The sequence below is a fragment of the Anas acuta genome, chromosome 1 (genome assembly GCF_963932015.1).
Source record: "Anas acuta chromosome 1, bAnaAcu1.1, whole genome shotgun sequence".
In the NCBI taxonomy this organism is placed as follows: domain Eukaryota; kingdom Metazoa; phylum Chordata; class Aves; order Anseriformes; family Anatidae; genus Anas; species Anas acuta.
The window spans coordinates 4,002,414-4,027,975 of record NC_088979.1 but is presented as its reverse complement, the minus strand read 5'-3'; the positions used below and the strand labels follow the sequence as shown (position 1 = coordinate 4,027,975).

The 25,562-nt window shown below is 45.4% G+C and overlaps 1 protein-coding gene across 15 annotated transcripts in view; it reads left to right on the top strand.

Annotated features, from left to right (window-relative positions):
* Positions 1-25,562, top strand: part of TENM4 (teneurin transmembrane protein 4) — a 1,646,934-nt gene that overhangs the window by 1,611,618 nt on the left and 9,754 nt on the right. For all 15 annotated transcript variants that reach the window (XM_068654787.1, XM_068655360.1, XM_068655430.1 and 12 more), the window contains 5 exons: positions 1,815-1,987; positions 6,425-6,660; positions 12,398-12,694; positions 13,936-15,550; positions 20,060-20,202. In XM_068654787.1, the coding sequence (XP_068510888.1) occupies positions 1,815-1,987; positions 6,425-6,660; positions 12,398-12,694; positions 13,936-15,550; positions 20,060-20,202 (2,464 nt within the window). The remainder of the gene's footprint in view (positions 1-1,814; positions 1,988-6,424; positions 6,661-12,397; positions 12,695-13,935; positions 15,551-20,059; positions 20,203-25,562) is intronic.

Sequence of the window (25,562 nt, the reverse complement as noted above, 5' to 3'; positions counted from 1 at the left end):
TTTTAGCCAGCCCTTCCTCACATCAAGTTACTGCCACCCCTGTCAGCAGTGAAGTACAGGATTGTGGACGAAAATGGACAAAGGAGAAAGGAAGAGAAGAGGCAAACGTGTTTTTCTGCACAGTGCAGAGCCAGTGGCAGGTTTGGGGTCTCTCCTAAATTGCAATTCAGGAGTCTTTTTTGTTATTAGATGGGGTCTGTTGTCTTATTCCCAAGCTCACAGTAATCCTGAAGAGGATCAAGAGCTTCTCAACCCTTCTGCTCCTTCTGATATCTGATCAACCACATCCAGACCCTCTCTGATGCATTTCTCTCACCTGTTCTTAAAAGCATTGATCAGTGGGGTGTCCAGAGCTCCATCTGTTCCTCTGCTTGGGGCAACCGTGGACCTGGAAAATGTTCTCCAGTTTCTGACCTGAATCTCCCCTGTACCTTTTGTCACACCTTCAGTAGAAAAGACAAATTATAAACCTTTTCAGAACAACCATTTTCAGGCTGGCATGTCCCCACTTCTTTGTTTCCTCTCATTTACAGCAGCTCATTTCTTTTGGCTTTCCCTCTTAGATCATGCTTTCTAAGCATGTTTTCCTTAACGTATCCTTTATGTTACTTCATCATTCTGAGGAGTAGTGCCCCGAGCTGTGCTCCATCAGAGATCACTGCTGAGTGCTGCAGGAGAATGAGTTCTCCCTGCTCAACCACCATTTGCTTTGTGTCCCCAAATGATGTGCCCTTCTTGCCCTTCTCTCCTGGGCAGGACATGAAAAAGTCAAATGTTTATCTCTGACGGCTTTTGCTGATTTTTTTCCTGCTGTTTCTCCCTGCCTATTTACATATCCCTTGCCTGGAGGTCCATAGATCTTCCTGCTGCTCTCCGTGTAACTCTGCAGGAACCTTCCTCCAAAAGTCCCTTGCCAGCTACCCAAAAGGGTACCTCTTTTGAAATGCCACGAATGGGAGGAACGTTTGCTCTTCAGAAGGCCTCCAGGCACCACTGTCTGCTTCTTCATTTTATTGAAAAATAAATAAATAACCCCCTGGCTAGCTAGCTGCTGTGGGACCAGCGTGTGTGTAGCTCATTTCATCTGGGTCCTGGTAGACAGGTGTCCACATCACAGAAACCTTCCCAGATGGTGCTTGTGTTGGGTCTTTCATTGGAAAAGCCAAGGGCTCAGTAGGGGTGAAAAGTGACCTGCTTTTTTGTGCTTTCAAATCAGTCCTTCCAGATGGCCCTAGGAACAGCAAAAGGCAGAGACAGGGGTCTCAGCTGTGCGCTCAGGGCCTTACATCGTGTTCACAAAGGACGGTTTTCTACCTGGTGTGGCCAATCTGGCAAGTCCTTGCTTCCACCTTAACATTAGCTTTTAAAATAGGATAGAACATAAGTGCTGAAGAGCTCAGGACACAACCATACAGAAAGCTGGTGGTCTTCAGAAACTCCTAGTTCTGCTAAACAGGATGCACAGACCAGTGCTTTCCCACAGGTCACAGCACAGTGGATGGAAAATAAAGTTTTTTTTCTGACATAAACAAGAAGCACAGTGCAGGTGATGAGCATCAGAAAGATATTGTTAAAAACCAGGCTAATGCCTATTTAGTCATTTTCTGTTCTTTGCTTCATTTCCTTCAGCTAAAAGCCGTAATTTTCTTTTCATAAAGCCAAAAAGAAAGTTCAGGTAGTCCTGACAGATAGCAGGGTTTTGTCTGCGAAAAATCTGGGTGAAGGCAGCAAGACTTGGTCTCTGCTTTGCAGGATGATCCGTGTGTCCCACTCTTGTGTTCGTGCTGTTGATTTCCTTCCATCCTCCCTTCCAGGTACGACAGCTTCGGCCGCCTGACCAACGTCACCTTCCCCACTGGCCAAGTGAGCAGCTTCCGCAGCGACACCGACAGCTCCGTGCACGTCCAGGTGGAAACCTCCAGCAAGGACGACGTGACAATAACGACCAACTTGTCGGCATCGGGAGCCTTCTACACCCTGCTCCAAGGTGAGTCAGGCCCCTCTCCCTCTCCCAGCCAAGCTGCACGCGTGGGATTATCCATCAGGAAACAGGAACCGTCCTGATAATCCCTGCCACCTGCATCCCCAGCACCCCAGAGCTCCCCACATGCTGGGGCAGACGCACACTCACACCTACTCAGCCTCATTCCCTAGCTCTGGAGTTGTTCTGCAGCTGTTTTCTGCTTCATTCTCAGCCAGTCCCCTTGCCATGTAGCGTAGTCCTCCGTCATCACTACCATTATTGTTACAACAAAAAGGGTCGTGTAAATCTCGCCGTGCTTCCATCCAACCCCCTTTGCTTCGTTCTCTTTGTGGTTTCCAACTTAGCAGTTCCTCTCCCCCTGGAAAAGGTTTCCAGATGGTTACCAGAGGTTTCTCTAACTCTTTGTTCACTGGCTGTTCAAATAGTCAGAGGGCAGCATCCAAAAAAATGACCATCCCAGTCCCCAAATATCTGTGTTTCAGCTAAAAGGCTGGGGTGGAGAGGCAGGATGGAGGAAGGAGATGTGGGCAGCAGGGGTGGGACTGATTTGCAGCTGTTGGAAATGAGCACAGCTCTGCTGGTGATGGCAAGGTGGGGAAGCAGGGAATTGATGAGGTGGAGGAAAAGGTGATGAAGTGGGAAAGGAAAGAGGAATAAGGAGTGGTGTAGCACCATGCTGATGTACCGGTAAGGGCAGAAGATGTAGTGCACAAACCATGCCAACCTGGATCTCCAGGTTCTGAAGGCTGAAGCCTCCTGGGGGTCCCTCACTCCTGTTCCCTGGGGCCAGGAGCAAGAGAAAGGATTGGCAAACCATCAGCTTTCTTCACTCCCCATGTCTCATTCATGCTTTGCCTAATGGCAACAGGCTGCCAGACATCGTTTCCCCTGGTGAAGAACAAAGTGCTCCAAGTGAGACCAACGTGTTCCAGAGTCCCACTTGTTCCCATGTCTCTGGGACGTGCATTTCCCTCCCCCTCCCTATAATAAAAGCAAGCTTTCCTAAAAGAAAGTGCCTACTATGCCTTCACGCTGCCTTTCCTGCCTTTGGAGAAGGCAGCTGAGAGGGTGCCAGCCCCTTCAAGCTGTGCCCAGTATCCCTCTAGGGGAGCACAATGACTTTCTTTTTCCTCCCTTCAGTCTGCGGAGCAAGATCCAACCTACCCCGCCCCATCCCATCCACTTGCATTAAGATGTCTGGCAACTGCACAGACACGAGGTTGGCTTCACCTCAAGAGCCTAATTAAGCAATAGAGCCCACTGTTGGGGGCCCTTTAGTGAGATAATTGACTGCAATGTGATTTATACATCCAGAGCTGAAGGCACAGTTACATAATGGTGCCACGGTCAATTATCTCATTGTACTGCCCTCCAGCACAGGGCCACTGTTGCCGTTGGGATACACAGTATTACAAACAGCTTAACCATCTTGAGAAAGTATAAAATTACAAAATTCATTGGGTCTGGAGAAACGCACTTACCTAAAACTGAAGATCTGGATAATGTCGCAGCAGAGGTGGCCCGTGACCTGCTGAGGGTGGCTTTCCCACGAGCAGTATTCCCAAACCGAGGCCGTTGTTTGTTCTTGGCATCACTGTAGAAACTGAAACGAAGGCCACTGGAGTTACCCAGGGATGTGCTGAGCACAGCTGAAATGTAATTTGCCTTCCAAGTGTCTGTCTGGTGGAAGGAGCTGGAGCCATTCGAGGTCTCTGAGCATCTCACCCGCTCGGTTGCTCTCAATGGAAAATGCACGTTGCAGATTCCCTTTTCATGAGAGGTGCTTCTGCATTTTCCTTCAGGGCTCAAAGCTCTGGCCAGCTTTCACAAATCCATTGCAAACCTTTCAAAGAAACCTGGATCACACTGAGCAAGCTCTGGCTACAGTCAGTGTGTGATGGAGGCGTTTTATGGCTCCACGCAGAGACCAGAAACAGACCTCACAAAGGTATTTTAATACCTAAATTCTGTTGTTCTTGGTCGGAGTTGGAGTTCAGGCACTCAGAAATCCTTAGTTATAGGACTCACAACTGTGGACTCTCATCCATAGACCCCCATCACCTACTGGGACCCTCTGTCCCAAAGTAAGCAATCCCCATATCAAGGATGAGATCTGTGATGAGCTGGGGTGTTGCCCAGCCCTCAAACCCCCAGATCAGAATTAAGCACCCTTAAAAGCTTTGAACATCCACCTGCCTTAGCCAAGGTGGGTGTCAGGGCTGTCAGAAAAGACCAACATGGATCCATACGCTAGCTTTGCATTAGGATTTAGGGATGCTCAGGATATGTGAGGTGACCTCATCTCACCTTGAGGTCTCTAAGGGACAGAATTTGCATTTTTTGGGCTTGGGCACCAAAAATGAACTTTCATGAGATCTGAGAAGGTATTTGCAGAAGATTATGTGTTCCTCTAGGATGGACTTAGGAGCCCGTATAGCCAACAGAAATTCAGTGGGATTTTTCCCTGTAGACTGCTGACAAAAAGGGTAGTTTTTCAAGGCCAAAATAGAGTACAAAAATAGAGTCTAATCACAGAATCACAGAACCATTTAGGTTGGAAGAGACCTCCAAGATCACCTACTGATCACCTCTGACCTAACACTAACAAGTCCTCCACTAAACCATACCTCTAAGCTAAATCACTGTAAAATACAGCACCTGGATTTCATGTAGCTCTGGTGAAATGCCTTCCAAACCCAAGAAGTGTCTCCTCTTGGGGAAATTTTGAAAGTAATGGATTTGTAGTTCTCATACTGCTGGTGACAATCCACCATAACCCCTCTGTGGTGCCTGTGTGACACAAAGGGAACACCACATGCCCAGTGAATCCCAGAGAGTGTTTCCCCTGCTTCCTGGTGAAGGACGAAGGAAGGAGGGATTTATTGTAGTGCAGAGATATTTCACTGATTTGATTTAAAGTGGATCTCTACTACTTTATTTCAGAAGACCAAGTATCTAAGAGCAAAAAAAGTGAAAGCCAGCAGACTGTCTTCTTTCCTCTTTATTTGGAGAATCAAGCCTGGAGTGTTCACAAGTTTAATCCTGCTGGAGTCTGGGTCAAAAGACCATCAAATTAAGTAGACAATGGTGTAGCCAAAGCGCTTGAATCTGTGCTGTGGATCACTGCTGTACATTTATAGTGGCAAAATCTGGTGCCACAGCAATTTCACACCATCATTAGGTTAACTGTGTACAGTAAGTTGAGTTGTGGTCCTGCTGAGATCAGTGTGGCAAGACTCCAGCTGGCTCCAGCAGCACCAGGATCAGCCTCACAATAAAAGCGACCAGCTGGTGTCAGGTTTCCTTCCCTAATTATACCAAACTCTGTTGATGTTTTTATTTTTCTTTCTTTTTTGCTGATCTATTTCAGCTAGACGAGAGATGGTAATTTTGCTGTGACCTCGTTTCCTGCTGAGCTATGGCAGAGCAACTAGTGAACAAAACCCTACTCGCCTCGGAACGGAAAAACAATTGACATGAATTTTTAATGGGTATTTTTATTCACAATTAGGTATTTATGGCAGCCCGGGAGATAGAAATGGTAATATTTTTCAGCCTTTGAAGAGCTTCAAATAAGTCACTCTGTGTATAATGCACTTTTAAAGCTATTCTGCATTGAGCAAGTCTCATGTTTTCTTACCCTTCACAAGCTCTGCAGAGAGAAGTGCCAGCTGGAGTTTCAAAGGACAGGGTTTCAGCCTGCCTCGTTCCTGAAGGGTGTGCAAGGGATATTGTCCTCCTCCTCTTCTGCTCCTGAAATCCCAAATCCTGGCCTCCAAATCTGCTGATCTGTCAGGAGCTAGCGGAGAACAGATGTACGGAGATGTGTGGGAGCTTAGTGCCTCTGCTTTTTCTCCAAACATGAGGTCTTCACTTGCCTCCTGAAAGCTTTCCCAAACAAGAGAGTTTGGCTGTTGTTTGGGGAACTGGTTAGCGTTAACTTGCCGTGCAATTTCCTGTCCCTTGTGAGATAGGGAATAAGCTGAGAAAAGGAGGTGGCCCCACTTTTTCATATTTTGTAGAGAAATTGGGATCTTTGGGGTATAAAAATGTGGAAAGTTTTCAGCAGGACTGTGGTTTAAAACAAATATCTCACCACTCGGTGTTTTAGTGTAGGTCTTTATCCTAGCCTAGGGGAAGAAGGTTGAACCTTTGTCCTTGAATAAGGTATTACGAGGCTATTCCACTGGTGGCTTTTTAAACCTGTGTAAGATTTTTCTGCAAGACTTTGAGGCCTTGCAGAATCTCATCAGAATGAAAAAAATGACTCCTCACCTCAGTTTTCAGTGCTTTGCTGCCTGTAAGTAGGACAGGTGAGTGACAGAGTGCATTTGGTTGCAGCCACCAGAAATATTGGTGAGGCCTGGATGAGGGAGCAAATAAAAGGCTGGAGCTCAATCACGGGGCAGCCCTTTTAAAAGCTCTCTTTTCTGTCCTCAGATCAAGTCCGAAACAGCTACTACATCGGCGCAGATGGCTCTCTCAGGCTGATGCTTGCCAATGGCATGGAGGTGGCCCTGCAGACCGAGCCGCATCTGCTGGCCGGCACCGTCAACCCCACGGTGGGCAAGAGGAATGTCACCCTGCCCATCGACAACGGCCTCAACCTCGTGGAGTGGAGGCAGAGGAAGGAGCAAGCGAGAGGGCAGGTCACCGTCTTCGGACGTCGGCTGAGGGTAAGTGAGAGGCGTGAGCAGTTTTGGACTCTGCTTCCCATCTTGTCAGTCCCCAGCCTTGTGACGGAAAGGGACAGGGCTGATTTCTACTCTCTGCAGCCAGGATGAGGCTGCAGGACAGAGAAAGAGCTGTTCATCCCCGGTGACATAATCTTTATGGCTTGGATGTGTCCTTATGTCTCCTTGTGTGCTGTCATTGTCTCAGCCATCACAGGCAGGACTGCTGATTTCCCTGAGCCCTCTGCATCACTGGGAATGCATCACCTCCTACCAGACACTGCAGCTTTAACCACCAGGCTGTTCAAGCAAGCACAAGACGACCGTAACCACTAAATATTGCACCATTTAATAGAAATTAATAGGTATTTTCTACCTGTACTGCTGGTAGACATGAGCACTGACAGCTTTGTGAGCCTTGTTGTTATCTGTGTAGCCTCAGGAAAATCTCTAGGTTCCTGAAACTTGCTAATCTGTTGAACCTGCTGAAGAGCTGGGCTTGCAGGGCATTGCATGGCAATTGCCTTTGTTCCCTGATGTGAAGAGTTATCAACAGCTCCAGCCTGATGCTGCTCTCTCCCCACCGAGTGGGCAGCGCTTTCTGTGCTCGAGTCTGACGTGGTTTGAAAACATTGTTCCACACCATGCGCCGCAGACTCGTCAGGGCTTTTTCAAGTTCTTGCCCAGTAAGCCTGTAATTCCTCTGCTAACTGCAGGCAAGGTGGGGAACTTGTAATAACAGCGAGTCCTGCACACTCACCCTGCACCTTGCTGCTCTCGGAGTCGAGGGCTTATGTGAACCTGCTCAGCGCCTGGCAAATTCAGGCTCTCAGAGAAAAAGGCAGTGCTACCACGGCCAAAGGATTTCAGCTATTTATTCACACTCAAGCTTCGCAGGAAATATTAACGCTGTGGTTTCAGAATATGTATTTCCCAGCCCTTGCTCTCCACCTCTCCCTATTCCCTGCTGAGTGACCTTTGCCACCGTGGTGTGATTTTTCCCGGCTCTCGTCGCTCACACTTGTCAAGCGTTGCTCCTCACCCTCCCCAGCCCCGCCGCTGCTCTTTTCCCCTTGCATCGATAGCCTCACACGCTCACTCTTTTTCATCATCAGGAGAATAGCTGGGCAAACAGCAGTGAAAGCTGAGGCTGCTCCTTCATTGGAAACTGCTGGATGTCTGCAGATCGGTTGGCATCAATCTTCATGTTTGGTTTGGGTTGTTGTTTTTTTATTTTTATTTTTTATTTTATTGTAATAACCAATGAAATTACCAGACAAGTCTGCCTCTGAAAGGAGACAGCCTTCTCAAATCTGCAGCTGTGGCACAGCCATTTGGTGTTCAAAGCAGTTTCCACTCATTTAGCCGCAGCTCAGCTGCCCGTGTCAGTTTTATCTTCCAAAATCTTCACAGCGGATTCAAACACAGAATGTGTCTTTGTTTTATATTGTACTGCATTTGGAAAAGCACTTGCAAAATGAGTTTTCAGGCTGGTAACTCGTGTCCCTATAAATCTGCCAGCATTTATTCACATTTGGAGCCTACTGGGGCCTGTCCCTGCTTCTAGTGAAGCAGAAGAGCATCTTACATCATTGAAGGACTCGGTTACAGCTCTGTTCTGGGGTTCAAAGGAGCTGAGGGTGAGCAAGAAGTTTTAAGCTGCCTGTCTGTACCTGCACGGCAGCATCTGCACCCCTAAGACATAAACCTGCAAGGTGCTAATTGCCTCCCTGGGGACTGCTCGGCATTTAACATATTCTCCATGTCATGTTCTCCTCTTCCCTCTCACCAGTAATTGCTGCTTTCTCTGGCAAGGGAGAAGCTTAAGGAAGTTGAGTTCAACATGTTTTTGTTCGTTTGGGGAAACTTTATCATTTTCTGCCTTGGGTGAGTAAATCACCACTTTCCCTCTCCCCTCACCCCGCTGCTCCCAGGAGACGGCAGCAAAGGCATGGGGGAAAGGATGCTCTGTGGGAAAAGAGCACACCCAGCAAGGCTGCAGCCCTGCATCTCTCCCTGAGATCTGTGAGATGGGGAGAACAGCATCTGGCTGCTGTAAAAGAGGGAGTTCCCCTAAAAACAGCATCTTTTCGGCTGCTGTCACATGGATTTATATTTTATGAGTCGTGCCCCATGTTTGCAGGGTGTTCCTGGGGACTGGCGACACATTGCCATGAGCTCAACCAGCTCCTGGCATGATAATGCCAGTGGCTCAGCTGCCTCCTCAACCTTCCCTAGGAAATAAAAGTGTCTGTGTTTATCGCAGGGATAAGGCACAGGGCAGGGACTTCTTCGTGGATGAAGGCAGAAGGGGCCAGCCCCGATAACTTTTCCACAGTCCCATCAATGCTGACCTGATGCTGAGCAGCGAGGTATCTCCGCTAATTGTCTGGCTGAAAATTCAGCCCCTGACAAGCCAACAGCAGCACAGACCCCATCTGCAGTGAGAGCATTGGCTAAGCTCTGCTCCAAGGAGCAGAGCTCCTTCTTTCCTTTTTTTTTTTCTTTTTTTTAAACAAATATGAATTTTTCAATAAAGAAGGATGTAATCTCTGGCAACGGAGCAAATAGGACAGTTGACAGAGCTGCTGGCTCAGCTGTTTTATTTCTTTAACCATGAAAACTCCTGTTGCAGTTTGGTTCCTTTTCCCCAAGACCAGGCTAACAGTGGCACCAAGACCAAGTGTCCCAAAGACTCCCCAGGGCCAACACAACCAGAGAGGTCCTGGCATATGCCTATAATGTTCCAGTTGTCTTTGCTAGTGAGGACAGTCCAGCATCATCTCCAGAACTTCTACAGGGAGCTGGGGCTTGGATAAGGCCACCCCAATAATATCAGCAATTCACTGGCAAAACTGCTTTGTGGGTACCATCTATCACGTGGATGTTGTTGGCTCCTGGAGTCCTCACTGCAGAAGTATTGTTTGTGCTCTTCTGCTGAAGGTTGCCACAGCCTTTTTATGAGATATCTTCCCTTTTCATGCTCTTGCTCTCCCAGGGAGACCAATGCATGCTGTTTAATTATCATTTAAGCTAAAGGAGCTCCACATGAAGATTTGGAGAGATCTGAGATGGCGGCGTGTCTGTGCTCCTGCTTTTCCAGAGCAAACCAAGGGGTTAAATGGAAGTACTGTAGTAGGATGTGAGTTTGGGGGCAAGTTTAGTCCCATACACACTGTAAAGGGAGGTCAAATACACTGTGAACTGTGCATTGATGTTTACCCTGGCTCAATCCCGTGCTGATCACAGGCCTTGCCAAACGCCCTGAGGGGCAAAAGCTTTCTGCAGGAGCGTCTCAGAGCCTTTTCCAGGATGAGGACTCGGGGATGTAGGATGGCACCTTATTTAGCTGCTCACCATAAAACACGCTTGTTGGACTGAAGCCTGCAGCCCTGTTAGTGCTTCTACAGAAAATTCCCTTCTATTCAAGGGAATTCAAATTCCCTTCTATTCCCTTGAACGAGGAGGAAAAGATTTAGCCCCTGTTCAGAGGCTGCCTGGCAGTGTCGGGTTGGCTTTGCCCATCACCTTGCGGGGTGGCTGTTGGCACTGCAGTGCTTCACAGAGAGGAGATCAGGAGAAAACAAATCATAAAAAAAAAAATCATGAAAAGGGAGACTGGTTTCAGCTAGTCCTGCAGAAATCCCTTGCCACGTTGGTGGAATGAGTTAGGGCACCAGTAACGGGATACAGAGGTTTGGAGGGAGCCTAAGAGCTGCCCGGGGACCTGTTATTTGGTTCTTCCAGCACAGTGCATGGCACACGGAGCAGGGAGGCCACTTCCAGCCCAGCTCACTGTCCCAGCCCTGGAAGAGCTCTTTCCAGCTCTCTTGGCAGAGACCAGTAGCAGAAAAAGCTGCAGCTGCTGGGCTGAAGCTGCTCTGTGAATAGATGGAAGGCAGAGATATTATTCCTTCCTGCTTTGCTTTGCTTTCTTTTTTTTTTTTTTCCTTTTTGCAGGCAATTGCCACTTCTGTTTCTCTATTTATAGCAGCAAGCACCTATGAGATATCAAATTGCTCCGTTAGTTACATATGTGCATCTGTACTTAGAGTTTTGATACCTTTTTAATTATTTCCCAGCTTGCCTGTTACAATGGGCTTTTGGCTGATTTCCTCTTTTTCCCATTGCCCATTTGCATTCTATTTTAAACTCAGCTACACATTTAATTGGAGCATTATCTACCTTTCCACACTGTGTTTTTTTTTTTCTCCTCAAGTCCTACTTGCCTTTTACACTGTTATTCATAAACTGGAAATCAGTTTTGCGGTTGCCTCCTTTTACATCATTTTTACACTTACATCACAGCACCAACTCCTTCTGCCTGGGCTGGCCGCGCACCCCCTCAGCTCAGTTCCACATTTTCTCAGCCCTGTTTTTACCTCTTCTGACCTCCTTCTGAGACTCCTTCTTTTGATTTCTGGCTCTGTAATGCCCCCGTTCCCCAGGTTCCAGCACTGATGTCTGAAAGCACAGCAGTGGTCCTGCCGTTCCCTCTCCCACCACCTCCAGGAATCCAGCACACCATTTCTCCATTGCCTCTACAATATCCTTTCTGTTCCTGGTTAGCTCTCAGATACTCCCACATCCCTCAAAATACACTGGGAATTCAATATACACCCTAAAGAAATGGCCAAGATCAAAGCTGGACCAGGGCTGAGAGCAGTGCTCAGTGCTGGTGTTACCCAGAGCAGGGTAAGGCAGCATTTTTAACTCAGACCCTGCAGCAACCTGCAAGCCCTTGGTTTATTGACTGCAGCTGAAGGGCTGCAGAGGGAACCAAAAAAGCTCTTTGGAGTTTGAATTTCATCTGAGAAGAGTCCGCGCCTTCCCAGAAAAGAGAGGGGTTCACCAGCTGAAAAAGGTTTGAAAGTGGTGGGATGGAGAAGCAGCTGTCTTCCTTGGCAAGCTTTTCCTGGCAACGTGGGGTTTTCATCCTTGCACGGTGCTTTGCTACTGTGCTGATGTGGCTTTCTAAATCTCCTTGCACATGCAGCTAAACATGAGTTGTATTAGCAGGTCCTTTTTGTAATGCTGTGTGCTACAATCCCTGAATGAAAATGTATTCCTGCTCCTACCTTTGAAGTAGATACCTTTGATCTTTGGAAATGCAGAGGCAGTGGAGGTAACAGGAGTGTAATTATGCAACACAGAATAACCCCAGGACAATGAAGCTAAAACTCCAGCTCTCACAGAAAAGTCCCTGGTCTATGTAACATCTACAGTGGTCAAAGCCTCCATATTTCATCCCAGGTGGAAGGCTTCACCTCCAGTGCATGTGGTAAAAACTCAGAGAAAAACTCAACTTTCAACTATATTGACACAAAACTCATCTTCTTTCTAAAACTAATATTTTTTTTTATGTCCATGAAAGCAAAAAAGTTTCTATATCCCAGATTTAATAAGCAATCTTGCAAATATCCCTTGCAACAATTTATTATGACATCTTCTGTAGGGCCATACCTCATGTGCTGTACCAGTCCTAAGCCTAGGTTTGGGATATTAGCAATATTAATCCACCATGGTGATGTTTCAGAAGTACCCACGGGTTTTCTGCCTCTGTCCTCACTGAAGTCAAGAAGTAGGGTTAGGCCAACACTTGGTTTTGAAAGTCTTATCCAGAGGCAATGAAGATCCGGATAGTCTCCAGTGTGATCTAAAGAGGTTTTTGGTGAAACAAGGCTAGGCTTGGTAACTAGAACAGTTTCCAGCTTCCTAATTCTTTGTCTCGCTCTTGTAGGTCCACAACAGAAACCTGCTGTCCCTCGACTTCGATCGTGTGACAAGAACAGAGAAGATCTATGACGACCACCGCAAGTTCACGCTCCGCATCCTCTATGACCAGGCAGGGAGGCCCAGCCTCTGGTCACCCAGCAGCAGACTGAATGGGGTCAACGTCACCTATTCCCCAGGAGGACACATCGCAGGGATCCAGCGGGGCACGATGTCAGAGAGGATGGAGTATGATCAGTCTGGCAGAATTACATCCAGGATCTTTGCTGACGGCAAATCTTGGAGCTACACTTACCTGGAGAAGGTGAGAGTCCTCCTACTGACTTCTCACTCATGGTGCATTTGGTGCCAAAGATCTTCACATCTTTGACTTTAGCATGGCTTCATGACTTCACAGCAGCTGATTACTGATCCTTATAGCCCAATACTTCTCTTCTGTGGATTCTGCTTGCACTAAGATGCATATAGAAACTTCGGTGCCACACCACCCAAAAAGCAGTTGAAAATACCATGGAAAGTTCCCCTGGGGGCAGTAGTCTTTCCCAGTCACACTGAGGGCATGTCTTAATGCTGTAGAGCTCTGGCATTTGATTTTTAAGCACAACATTCCTTTGCTGAGCTAGCTGTAATATAAAATATCTGCAGATAAAGTCAAAGGAGTGAACAGTAGGCATTTCCACTAGGATTTTCCATGTGAAAACAACCCATATAGTATGACATCCTCCCTTCTCTGAGTAGCCTATTCTTGTTTCATAGGAAATAAACGTAATGAAAAGCACAAGGCACAAATCCAGCCAGACTGTTGTAAACACTTTGCAGTGGTTTCTATAGTCTTCATTGTGTAAGTTGGCATGGGACTTAATTTCTTCTGGGTATTACCATTTGTTGTTACACTACTCAGTGTCCCGTAGATCCCCTTCTTGCATACCTGGGGCTGATATTCATAAGTTTTATATAGAGCCTATCCCTACAATAGCTTAAGGAAATTGCAGTAACATGGCTTTTAAAAAGCAAAAAGTATTGACTTGCACCTTGTATTATACAATCCGTGTGATTGTCAGTTACATGCAAAAAAACACTGACAATGAATACGCACGTGGGCAGAAGTTTCTAAGGCAGTAACAGACGACACATAGACACACCGAGTTAATTGGGCATTGAACAGCTTCAGGAAGGTGTTTTTTCAAGCATTTCTTTGGTCTTTCTATCAGCTTTATTTAGTTAGTTTGTAGAAGCTATTGACAAGGAGAATTTGGGTAGAGACAGCTACACGGTATCGATCCGAACAACTGAGCATTCTAAACTTAGACCTTCACTGCACTAACTGCTTCTTCCTTTGACTTGCTCCTACTTGGGGATGCTTGATGGGCCACACAGCTGCATGCTACCACTACTTCATCCTGTGGGTGCAGACTTATGTCACTTGCCCTATTTTTTTTTTATTATTTTTTTTTGAATGAGAATTTTGCAGGGTTTTTTTAGAGTTAAGAATGATTTTGCCTGAAAACAAGGATTAAAACTTATTCTTTTCTCTTCCCCACCTAGTCCATGGTGCTGCTCCTTCACAGCCAGAGGCAGTACATCTTCGAGTTTGATAAGAATGACCGGTTGTCGTCTGTGACCATGCCCAATGTTGCCCGGCAGACTTTAGAAACCATCCGTTCCGTCGGCTACTACAGGAACATCTACCGACCCCCAGAAGGCAACGCCTCAGTAATTCAGGATTTCACAGAGGATGAGCAGTTGCTCCACACTTTGTACTTGGGGACAGGGAGACGTGTCATCTACAAGTATGGAAAGTTGTCCAAGTTGGCGGAGATGCTCTACGACACCACAAAGATCAGTTTCACCTATGATGAAACTGCTGGCATGCTGAAGACGATAAACTTGCAGAATGAAGGGTTCACATGTACGATCAGGTACAGACAGATAGGGCCCCTCATAGACCGGCAGATTTTCCGCTTCACTGAGGAAGGCATGGTGAATGCACGCTTTGACTATAATTATGACAACAGCTTTCGGGTGACCAGCATGCAAGCAGTCATCAACGAGACACCTTTACCCATCGATCTCTACAGGTACGATGACGTATCAGGCAAAACTGAGCAATTTGGTAAATTCGGAGTCATTTACTACGACATCAACCAGATTATCACCACCGCTGTCATGACTCACACCAAACATTTCGATGCCTATGGCAGGATGAAGGAGGTCCAGTACGAGATATTTCGGTCGCTCATGTACTGGATGACCGTGCAGTATGACAACATGGGGAGAGTTGTAAAGAAAGAGTTAAAGGTTGGGCCTTATGCAAACACCACCAGGTACTCCTATGAGTATGATGCTGATGGCCAGCTGCAGACAGTGTCTATCAATGACAAACCACTCTGGCGTTACAGCTATGACCTAAATGGAAACCTCCATTTGCTGAGTCCGGGGAATAGCGCCCGCCTTACCCCACTCAGGTACGACCTCAGGGATAGGATTACTAGACTGGGGGATGTGCAGTACAAAATGGACGAGGATGGCTTCCTGAAGCAAAGAGGCAATGATATTTTTGAATACAATTCAGCTGGCCTGCTCATCAAAGCCTACAACAAAGCTAGTGGGTGGAGCGTGAAATACCGCTACGATGGCCTAGGAAGGAGAGTTTCTAGCAAAACCAGCCATGGCCACCACTTGCAGTTCTTCTACGCAGACCTGACCAACCCAACCAAGGTCACCCATCTGTACAACCACTCGAGCTCAGAGATCACGTCCCTCTATTATGACCTCCAAGGCCACCTCTTTGCAATGGAGCTCAGCAGCGGCGATGAATTCTACATAGCCTGCGATAACATCGGCACTCCTCTGGCTGTCTTCAGTGGGACCGGCTTAATGATTAAACAGATACTATACACAGCATATGGGGAGATCTATATGGACACCAATCCCAACTTCCAGATCATCATCGGCTACCACGGAGGACTGTACGACCCCCTCACAAAGCTTATCCACATGGGACGGAGAGACTACGATGTGCTAGCAGGTCGATGGACGAGTCCGGACCATGATATGTGGAAGCACCTGAGCAGCAATAACATAATGCCTTTCAACCTGTATATGTTCAAAAACAACAACCCCATTAGCAACTCTCAGGATATCAAATGTTATATGACAGGTAAGACATTTAAATTGATTAATATATTCACATACTGGTGTCTAGCTTGCCATCAGTGAGTAGGATCCTCTCAGTATCCTTGTCACAACGGGGTTTTCCAGTGTTCAGAACAATGGACACAAGCTTTTCTTTGCCAGTTGACCCCTATGTCGGAGCGTGGTCGTGGGCATGTTTAATTCGTTAGCATAGACTGAGATTCTAATTCCCAAACTTGTTTCCTTTTCACTTTCTTGGTATTTAAACTCTTTATGTTGCTTCCAGCTGTTTGTTTCCTCGGATATCCCAAGTTTAGCTACCAATTAACGTCCTAATATCCTTTCTCTTTGTGGTGGGGCAGCTCTGTTTACACAGTTTTGCCCAGAGATTTATTTGCAACTAAACAAATGACATGCAGATTTGTTTTAGCAGAATGGCAGCAGCAACTTAAACCTTTTATCATTGTCAGCCATTTCAGAGCACACAACAGTAACGATGTAGTTCAGAGTTAATCTGCCCAACAGAATTAACAGTTTCTATTAAATGTCAATAAAAAGCCAGTGCTTTAGACTTAAAGGCCAGGTTTTAAGGCATATGTCCCCCACAGCTTGACATAACCTCCGAACTGCTTCCCCAAAGACTTCATAAAATGGCGTTAACATGATCTCTATGTATGTTTTTTATACAGAAAATCATTCTGGAGGTTAAATGTCCATCCTACACTCATGCTTTGTGCAACACTGGCAGTAACATTTTAGAGTACTGTTCTGTTGGGATTTTTTTCCATATAATTATCATTGCAAAACCAGGCGACAGTCACAAATCAAATGTGCATACTTCTTGAGGAGATACCAATAATTTTAAAATCTGCTGCATCTATCACAACTTTTCCATATACAACAATATTTGCATTCCCCTAAATTATGAGAGTGGCTTAATAGCAAAAAAAAAAAATGTTATGAAATAAAAATCCCATATTGTTTCATTCAGCTTGTTTTTTCAGCCATTAAGGTTCATGCTTTCAAATTCTCCTGCAATAATCATAAGCATTAGGTTGTATTTTGTTTAGATGAAAAGCTGTTTTGTCCAGAGCTGGGAAGATGATGCCATGAGGAAAGTAAACTATGCCAAAAGATGCAGGCTAAGACTCTGTGTGTTGGCCTGACTGATAATTAAAGCTGGCAGGGAATATTTTGAGATAACTTTTCCTATCAGAAAATGCTCATTTGTCAAAAGGGAATTTGTTTGTGGGAGAGTGTTGAGCTTGAGAGATTTCTCAGCAGAAATGTTGCAAACAGCTCTCAAAATCATCTAAATGACAAATTCCAAAATAATGTGAAAGAAAAAAAAATCCTTTTTCAGTTTCAACCTTTTCAAATTAATTATAAACTAGTTATAGAAGACTGGAAAAGAGAAATTAACAAGTCAAAATCAAAATGAAACATCTTAACACCAAATTGTAGTCTTGAAGTAGTCTAGTATTTGAACAGTCACTTCATGACATATTAACAGATTTTTATTTTTCTGCTCAAGTTCAGGCAGGACAGAATTTCAAATGCTGTCTTGGATCAAGCAAACAGTTTCCCACCCAGCTTTGATGATAACATCAAGACGCCCAAATCCAATACTTTCATGTTTTATATGCACCAAATAACTTTTTCCATCATCTTAAAAATTCAATTTCTAGTCTTAAAAGAACGCAGAGCCCAAGTTCGTGTTTTAAGTTTCTGCCTTCCCACTTTCACCCTGTGCATGGCAGAAACAAATCACGATATGGGATGAGTGTCGTGATACTTGGCTCTGCCATTCCTTTCTGCTGCAGCTTTCAGGGTGGGTGATGAGAGTGTCCTTGTCATCACAACCGCATCTGCCCAGATTTTGGCACAGGGAACCACTCTGTCCCTCCCTCCCTACCCCAGCACCTGCTGTTCTTAAGGGGAGCTCAGTTTCTAGGACACAGGCGAGCAGCATTTTGGTCTCGAAATATCAGGTTTCTGAGCTCGTGGGTACAAATTGGAGGCAGGCGGAGGGGAGAGCAGGAGGAGCAGGTATTTATGTTTTGAGAGGCCCATTGTTAAACATGAGTATTTTAGCGATTGTACACTTCATGGCACAGAGCTCTGCTGCCAGCTTCAGCAATCCTGATGGATTGAACTGACATTTCCATTACATGTGTCTGCATTAAGCACTCTTTTTCTTTGCCCTCAAATGAATTTACTGTGAAATGTGTTGGCAGGGTTACTGTAGCTGAAAAAAAACTCTGTGATGTGGAATGTACTTTTCTGTCAAAAAAGTTGTCACTGCCTCTTGGCAAATTAATATTTTCCCCTCTGTTTTCTCAGCTCCACACCTTCCTCCTGTGGTGGGTTTTGGGGTGTGGGTTTTCTGTTGTTGTTGTGCTGGGTATTCCAACACCTCTTCCCAAAAAGAACAAGCTCCTGTTTGCAAATGTTTTGAAAGTCAGTTTTCTGAGCAGTACCAAAAAAAACCCTGTCATGAATCTCTCCAGACATGGTACATATTTTTCTGCTGTTCAGCATCCCTGCTCTGTCTCCTTTCTAACATTTGTGAAGTGCTCGGAAAATGATTCCTGCACCGATGCCGACCTTCACAGTTTTCCTTTGTTCTCCTGACCACCTGGTCCACAATATGGACATCAAAGGTCCTCGCTTCACATGAGAGGGGTTTGGAAGCAGGCTGGCTTAGCGCTAAGCAAAGAGATAATCAAACGAGAATGAGAACCGATTAATTTCCTCCCCTCCCCCCCAACCTCTCTGTTTCAAAGACACTCCAAAAACAATCTGTACGTTGAGTGAACAGAAGTGTTTTTATTACAGAAACCCTCCTCCTTCCACATGGATTGTTGCAAGGGCTTTTTGGACATCTGCCCAATCTCAACATTTTGGCCTGCAAGAAAACAAGCATCAGATAGTGTGTTTGTTTGGCTCCCGGTCCTCCAGTCATCTGGAAGTGCCTTTCTTGCCATTTGCATCTGTAATTTCTCTTCTGACCAGCTCTTCAGAACATTCATTCAGGCCCATAGGGGACAAAGAAAAAAATATTCAAATCCGCACATTTGATTCTTTGAATTGATCCTGTTTTCAGACTGTTTCAGCAGTGTTTATTCAGCTTAGCGAGATGAAAAACAAGCCCTTTGCACATCCAGCTTGAAACAGAGCAATCACCAACACCACCCCAGTTACACGCAAAACACACAAGACCCCTGGGAGCTGATATTAGTTAAACTTTACCTCCATATCTTCCTTCTTCTTGCAATTGCTGTGTGTGTGCCAAATGCACACCATATTGCTCGGGGACTGGAGCAGGTGTGTCCTTCTCTAGAGTCCAGCAAAGGCAAACAAGGTGAGATCATCAAATGCTCCAAAGTTAAAGTGGGGAAGCGATGCTGATCCCAAGCAGATCTAGGAGTTAGCCAGCCACGTCGTTATTTCCTCCAGCAGGAGAACATCTAGCTGCTATGCCTAATAGCTCTGCAATTTGCAAATTAGGGAAGATGTTGTAGTCTTCTGTCAAAGGAATACAAGAATGTTCCCCCAGTCTAATCCTCAACATCCCAAATGCCTTGGTTTTCCATCATGTCCCCTTTAGTGCCAACAATCCCTCTTTTGCATAAGACAATGGTTTATGGCTTGTAGCCAGCAGTGTTCTCACCATCCAAGGACTTCTTCTAAGGGGTTTATGAAAAGTGCCTGAGCAAAGTGATTTTGTATCCCTGTAGGTAGCCTGGCAGGCTGGCTGCTGTGTTATGGGACAGAAAAGAATCCGGCAGTGTGGATGTGGCATTACAGCCTGAGAACAGTCTGTGGTCCCTTTTATTTAGTCCTTTCAAATAACCTTGTCAGGTAGTGGTGTGGTAGCTGATTTCACATCACTGTAAAAGATGCCATGACTTTACACTGGTGTAATGCTCAAACTACATGTTCTTAAAAATGACAAGGGAGTGAGGTGGAAATGCCTTGCAAAAAGCAAAGAGCCTCTTCCTTGAGCATCTGCACCAAAACTGCTGTTCATCCTGGATGTCCTGGTATTCTGGCTCACTGCAAAGCTTTGAGAGGCCTCAGGAAGAGAAGTATTGTGGCTGAGATATTCAGAGCTGACTGCAGGGCTGGAAAACACTTCCAGTTAAGCTGCAGCATCTCAATTTCTCTTAGTGCATCTTTGTTCCTGTGCTTTTCCTCTGTCACTTTAGAGCAGTGTCTCGTGGCTGCTGATGTAGAACAGCCATGGAGTTGGCTTTAATTTGAGCCATTTGGTCACTGCCAAAGTTTTAAAGCTGGGAAAGTGCAGATTTGGACTGTGCTTGGAGGTGGAAAGTCATTGACTTGCCCAGCCTTGGCACGCGGTTCTTTCAAGGGCCATTAAGATTTGCTCTCTTCACATGGAGTACAGAGCAATCGTTGTGGCCAGACTGCTAAAGTGCCAGGCACTGTAGGGTCCTCATCTGTGCCATTTGCCTAGGCAACCCTGCTTGAGAGACCAGATAATCTGATTTCTGCTTCTCTTCCTTTCCAGATGTCAACAGTTGGCTGCTCACCTTTGGGTTCCAGCTACACAACGTCATCCCCGGCTACCCCAAGCCAGACATGGACGCCATGGAGCCATCCTATGAGCTTATCCACACGCAGATGAAAACCCAAGAATGGGACAACAGCAAGGTGATCCATGCAACTACATGCTGTATTTCATACCCTGATCAGCAAAGTATCCACTTGGGGTCTTTGTAAATAACCATCAGCCTGTTCTTCCAGATGTGCTGGGAGGTTAAGAGGGAATCGACCCAAGGCAGCTTTTCTCTCCCCATTACAGTAATGAAATCTCACTGAATAATCACGTCGTAAATTCTTTACTGCCCCTGTATTTATTCCTGTGATATTTTCTGGTAGTCACTCAGTGAGAAGGAGCATTACTATTTTTTTGTCAAACAAGAGAGAACTACCACATACTGCAGACAAAGGTCCTGGCCTTTGCACCAAGGATTCTTGGAAGCAAATGAAAGAAAACCTTGATACAGCATCATTTTCTACAGATTTTTTATATATTTTTTTTAATTTATTCAGTCTGGTTTAAAATACCTTTTTTAAAAAAAAAAAAAATTGTCACAGCACTTCCCTAGGAAATTGTTCTGCATTACAGTGGGTTTCTCCAGAAAGAAGTTTTAGCTGATAGTTAACTTTCATTTTACCTGAGGGGTTTTAATCCCAAACCACTGTGTCCTGCTTTTAAAAACAGGCCTGCATCACAAGCCACTTTGGCAGATGCTAGCACAAAATGCAATGATAAAATTGGCAAGAAAAAGCTTTTACAGCCCAATCATTTCTCCGTCTCTTCCTGTTGGGAATTATTCAGCTGAAAGGTGGAGGCAGCACTGTTAAAGGTTAGCACACTGGGTCGGGGTCTGAGAGCCTTGGGTTACTCCCAGCCCTACTGCTTATCAGCTGTATGACCTTGAAAACAGTCATTTCCCTCTCAGGATACTCTTTCCTCTCCTAGCCTGATTTTATTCTGGGGTTGTTTTATCTCTCCAGTCTGAATTCTCTTTAGGATATAGATTCCTGCTTGCTGTTGCTGTATATTCAAATACTGCGAGAGCTGTGAGGCACCAATTTGTTTGGGGAGATCAGGATGTGCTCTTAACACTTCTGCTAATAAAAGGATAATGGTAGCAAGTGGAACTGATCCCAGCTGCCTTCCTAGGCTCTTTATCTAAGCCTTTACTGAAATCCCACTGTCCTGCAGTGGATTCTTGAGGTCCTGTACACAAATTATTAACCCAGCAGGTAAAATACAGTGTCACATTTCCCCAGCCCCAAGGTATCACTCAGAGGTATGAACAAGGTACTGTGAATTAATTACATAGTCGTGTGTCAGCCCTGCCTCGGTACTCAGCCTCACAGTTGCAGGGAAGACAAGCTAAAATGTACCAGCTTCGACTTCAACAAGAGAGATTTAAATTAAGACATATCACTGTACAATAGAAGCAGACGGAAAGAACGATGCCTTTTGCTACCATGGCTGCGCTGATGCTTGAAAACTATTACGCCACAGTAACTCGGTTGTGTTTTGGAGCTCAGACACTTCTCTTTTGTTTCTCTCTTCCTCGGATTAAACAATGAAATGCTACCAGAGATGATTTCTGTAATGAGAAATAGCCTCGGGATTCTTCCCCCGCTTTGATGTGACAGTCTCTCCAGGCAAAGCCGTACAGGAGGAGGCAAACAGGGAAGGCTCACTCAGAGACCGCACAAAGATTGTCTTTAAATTATTATGTACAGTAGATGATAACACTCAGATGTTAATAATAATAATAATATTATTATTATATCATTTCAGTATTTTTATTATGGTTATTGAATAGCCAAATAATTTAATTGGCAGCTTGAGATGAAGTCTGACACTTGTTTATACGGGAGCTGGAAATAAAACCAAGGAGCCGTCCCTTCCAGCCACCCATTTTAGGTGAATCTGCCTGAATGAGCAATAAAAAGGAAGTCTCCTTGTCCCCTTCAGGTTTGTAAACCAAGAAGCTGCAGCGAGGTCTGTGCAGGGACCTGCCTGGTAAATAAGGGCTTTATGCAGCTGTGGTGTTTCCAGATGAGTCACTTTACAATCACAACGTTGAAAGCGGAATTTAACCATTGCAGGTTGTTTCATTTTCTTCCCGTGTTATGACAGCAACAAAACAGGAGCATTTTTATTTTAGTCTACAGTTGCAGGATCATGCTGTGATAGCAAGTGGCTCTCAAATACTGTAGAGCAGGGTTCCCTTCCTTTCTGTCACAGACAGCATAATGTAGACATGCATTTGCATAAACTAAATTCATTCTCATTTTATACCTGAACATACGATCCATTTTCTCCTAAACCTATCCATGCGTTGAACGCTGATTTTTCACGTGCAGTTCTGTTTGTTCCCAGCCCTTCCAGCCACACACACACACTCCCAGACAGGATTCAGCCCTCTGTCGTATCAGTTCTCCCCGTATCTGTTGACGAAGCTTGTGGAATAAAATGCAGAGTTTTGAAAGCCTCCCAAAACAAATGACAAAATTAAACAAAGTTAAATGGAAGTTCGGGAAATATTTTTGTTTAATGAGATTGATCGAACTGTGGAATGCCTTTCCAGAGCACGTGGAAGAAACTGCAGATCTTTTATCATTTAAAAGCAGCCTGGACAAGGCACCAGACAATGCCCATTCTGTTTGAAATCCGGGGATATTCACTGCATGATGTGCCACAGCTTTCTCATCTCTGCCTCTTCCGATCCCTGGTTTCTCTGGGTCACATAGCCCCTTGTAATAGACCAAAGGAAATTTGAGTTACTCCACTGGCTCCGCTGATCAAAGCCGTGGCCCAGCAGATTGAGTCAGCTCTTTTATCGGAGAGGAATGAATAACAGGAGCATAGCAGCAAAGCAACTAACTCCTTTGGCTGCATCGTATCTCTTCGGAGTGCATAACCAGAGGGGCCTGGCATCTCCTTCCAAGACATTGTCGGGACTTGCCTTGCAGGGCTGGAAGATGGGAGAGATAATTCTGGCTGTGGGCATCCACCAGCTCCGAAACAGCCAGCATGTCATAAACTTTGCACTAACCCCCTGCAGCTCTGGAGTGACATTTAAAATCCAATACTCTGTTGTGTGGCACTTTCCCCCCCCCCCTCCTCTGTGTCCATGAGCCTGTCACTAAATTGTTTGTTGAACAAGTTCAGTGTTATTGGCCACCAGGGGACTCCGGGTGACCTCTGGCATATTGTGGAGCTGCTGCACCTGAATGCAATTTCTCCTTTTTTCCCTTTTTCCCCCCTTTCCCTGTTGTCTTATTGAACTGTCAGGTAATTGCCAGAGCCAGAACAGCTCTATTTGCAGGAAGGGATGTTTTGGAATCAGTGCTTCTAACATTAGCTACATCATATCATTAACTACGCTTCTGTCCCTCCCATAAGAAAATGTCCCAAGGACATTCCTCCCCTTCTGAGGGATTGCTCTTGACAATGCTCATCACTCAGCAAGAGCATCCTCACTTTGGGGGTGCTTTGTCCTGAGCATGGGCCATCACGCTCTCCATGTATTCAGCTATGTTTTGTGAACCTTTTGGCTAGTTTTTACTTCATCTGATGTTGGGGAAGAGCAGAAGTCTCCAAGGTAATAAGCTCCTGAGGCATTACGAAAAAAGAAGAGCAGGGAAAGGAGGCAAATCCTTTTATTTCCCCACAGATGGAAATCTGCGTGATGAGCTCAACCTAGCTATCCCCCCAGAGCTGTGTGCATGAGTGGGATGGAGGAGAGACCTGTCCTCCAAACCCAAGAATTAGGAAAGTGGGATGGAGGAGAGATCTCTCCTCCAAACCCAAGAGTTAGCGATATGGGGTGTCCCCCCAGCCACCCTCCACCGGGTGTCCTAGCTCTTGGGCAGACCTTGGCAGCTACATCCTGAGGGGTTCACCATCAGAGAGGGCATCCATAGCAGGGAGTTAACGGTGGAGAATTTTGAAGGCAGGGAAGGGGTAGCTTGGGCCAAGTATTTTGGAAGTGGCTTTCCACGTTGTAACCCATATGGTAGTTGGAGAAACACCTATCTGTGTATAGCGGCAGGGGATGGAGAGAAACTTGGAAACGTACTCACGTATTTCACATCTTGGATCCTTGATGGGAAATTAAAGCTTGCAGTCTCACACTGGAAGGCGGTATTTAAAAACAACAGATGATAGTATCTGGCGATGGTATTTCGAATCCTCGAGAGGTGCAGGCAAAATGCAAGAGGCTATTCAGAGAGCTCTGTAATGTGCCGTTCTCTCGAGCTCTGTGCAGCAGGAAAGAAATGATGAAGGTCGTTCTCTTCTCTCCAATGGGTTGTTACTAGATAAAGTGAAATGTCACCTAAGGACATCTGATTAAAAGAGTCTGTGAGGAAAAACAAACCCAGCCTATTTGTCACTCACATCTAAGAACAAATATTGAAATAAAACAACTATGAATTCCCCTCTTTCTGCCTTAATGCTGGTTTTATAGATACCTTCCTTTACAGTTGCTAAAAGCAGTGGCATTTTTTAAAAAATACTATACACCACTGCAGCCTTGGATGAAAATTTTGTTTCTCTTCCTTACCAGTTCATTAAAATGAGTTCTAAGATGAAACAGAAATGGTAATTGCAAAGTCAGGGATACACTGCCTCTTTGAACTGTGTGCAATATGTTTGCCTCCCCCCTGTATATTCACAGCAGAGCATACAAAGCTAGCTGTGCCCTGGTTTGCCTGAATTTGGTGTGTTTTTTTTCTACTGTTGGATGGGTTTGTTTTTCTTTTATAAAAAAAATGCTGTTCCCAAATATCATTTTGTTTTATCAAAGAAATGCACTCAAAAAGTCATTTCAAAGTGATTGCGGGCTCATTTTCAAGATAACAGAGTTATTTGCAGATAACAGAGTTTAGTTATTATAATAGTTAAGAGATGTTCAGTATTACAGCTTCTACTACAAAACAAAAGATGGGGAGATGTTATGATAAAAAAAAGGCCTTTATCTAGAAGGCCTGTAACCAATCCCCAGTGAAAGACCTTTTGGGTGTGATTTTTTTCTAGATGGAGACACCTAAATTTAGGCCCCTGCCTGTGAACTTGGTGTCCAGCAGGGCACAAATCACCCAGAGCTTTTGTTTCTCACTGCTCCACGAAGAAGCTGCAGGCACTCTGAGGCATCTCAGATCACACTAGACATCAGTGTATGGGTTTATGGGCAACTGAATCAGTCCTGAAGCCAGCACTGAAGTGTGAGAAGCAGGTACACAGAAGGCTGGGACATCCATAGATTGGCAAGTACTACCCAGTTACTTTGCCAGCAATGTTGCCCATGCAACAAGAGAAATGCTTTCCCTGTACAGAGGAGGAGATGTGTCCTGGGTAGAGGCTGAGAGAACCAACAAGCCAGTTGGCCTCACGTCCTGTCTGAGTGTCCTGAGGCAAAAAGTGACAGTGCCATTGCTGTTAGCTCATGTGTAAGCCATTAAACCTCCAAGTCATG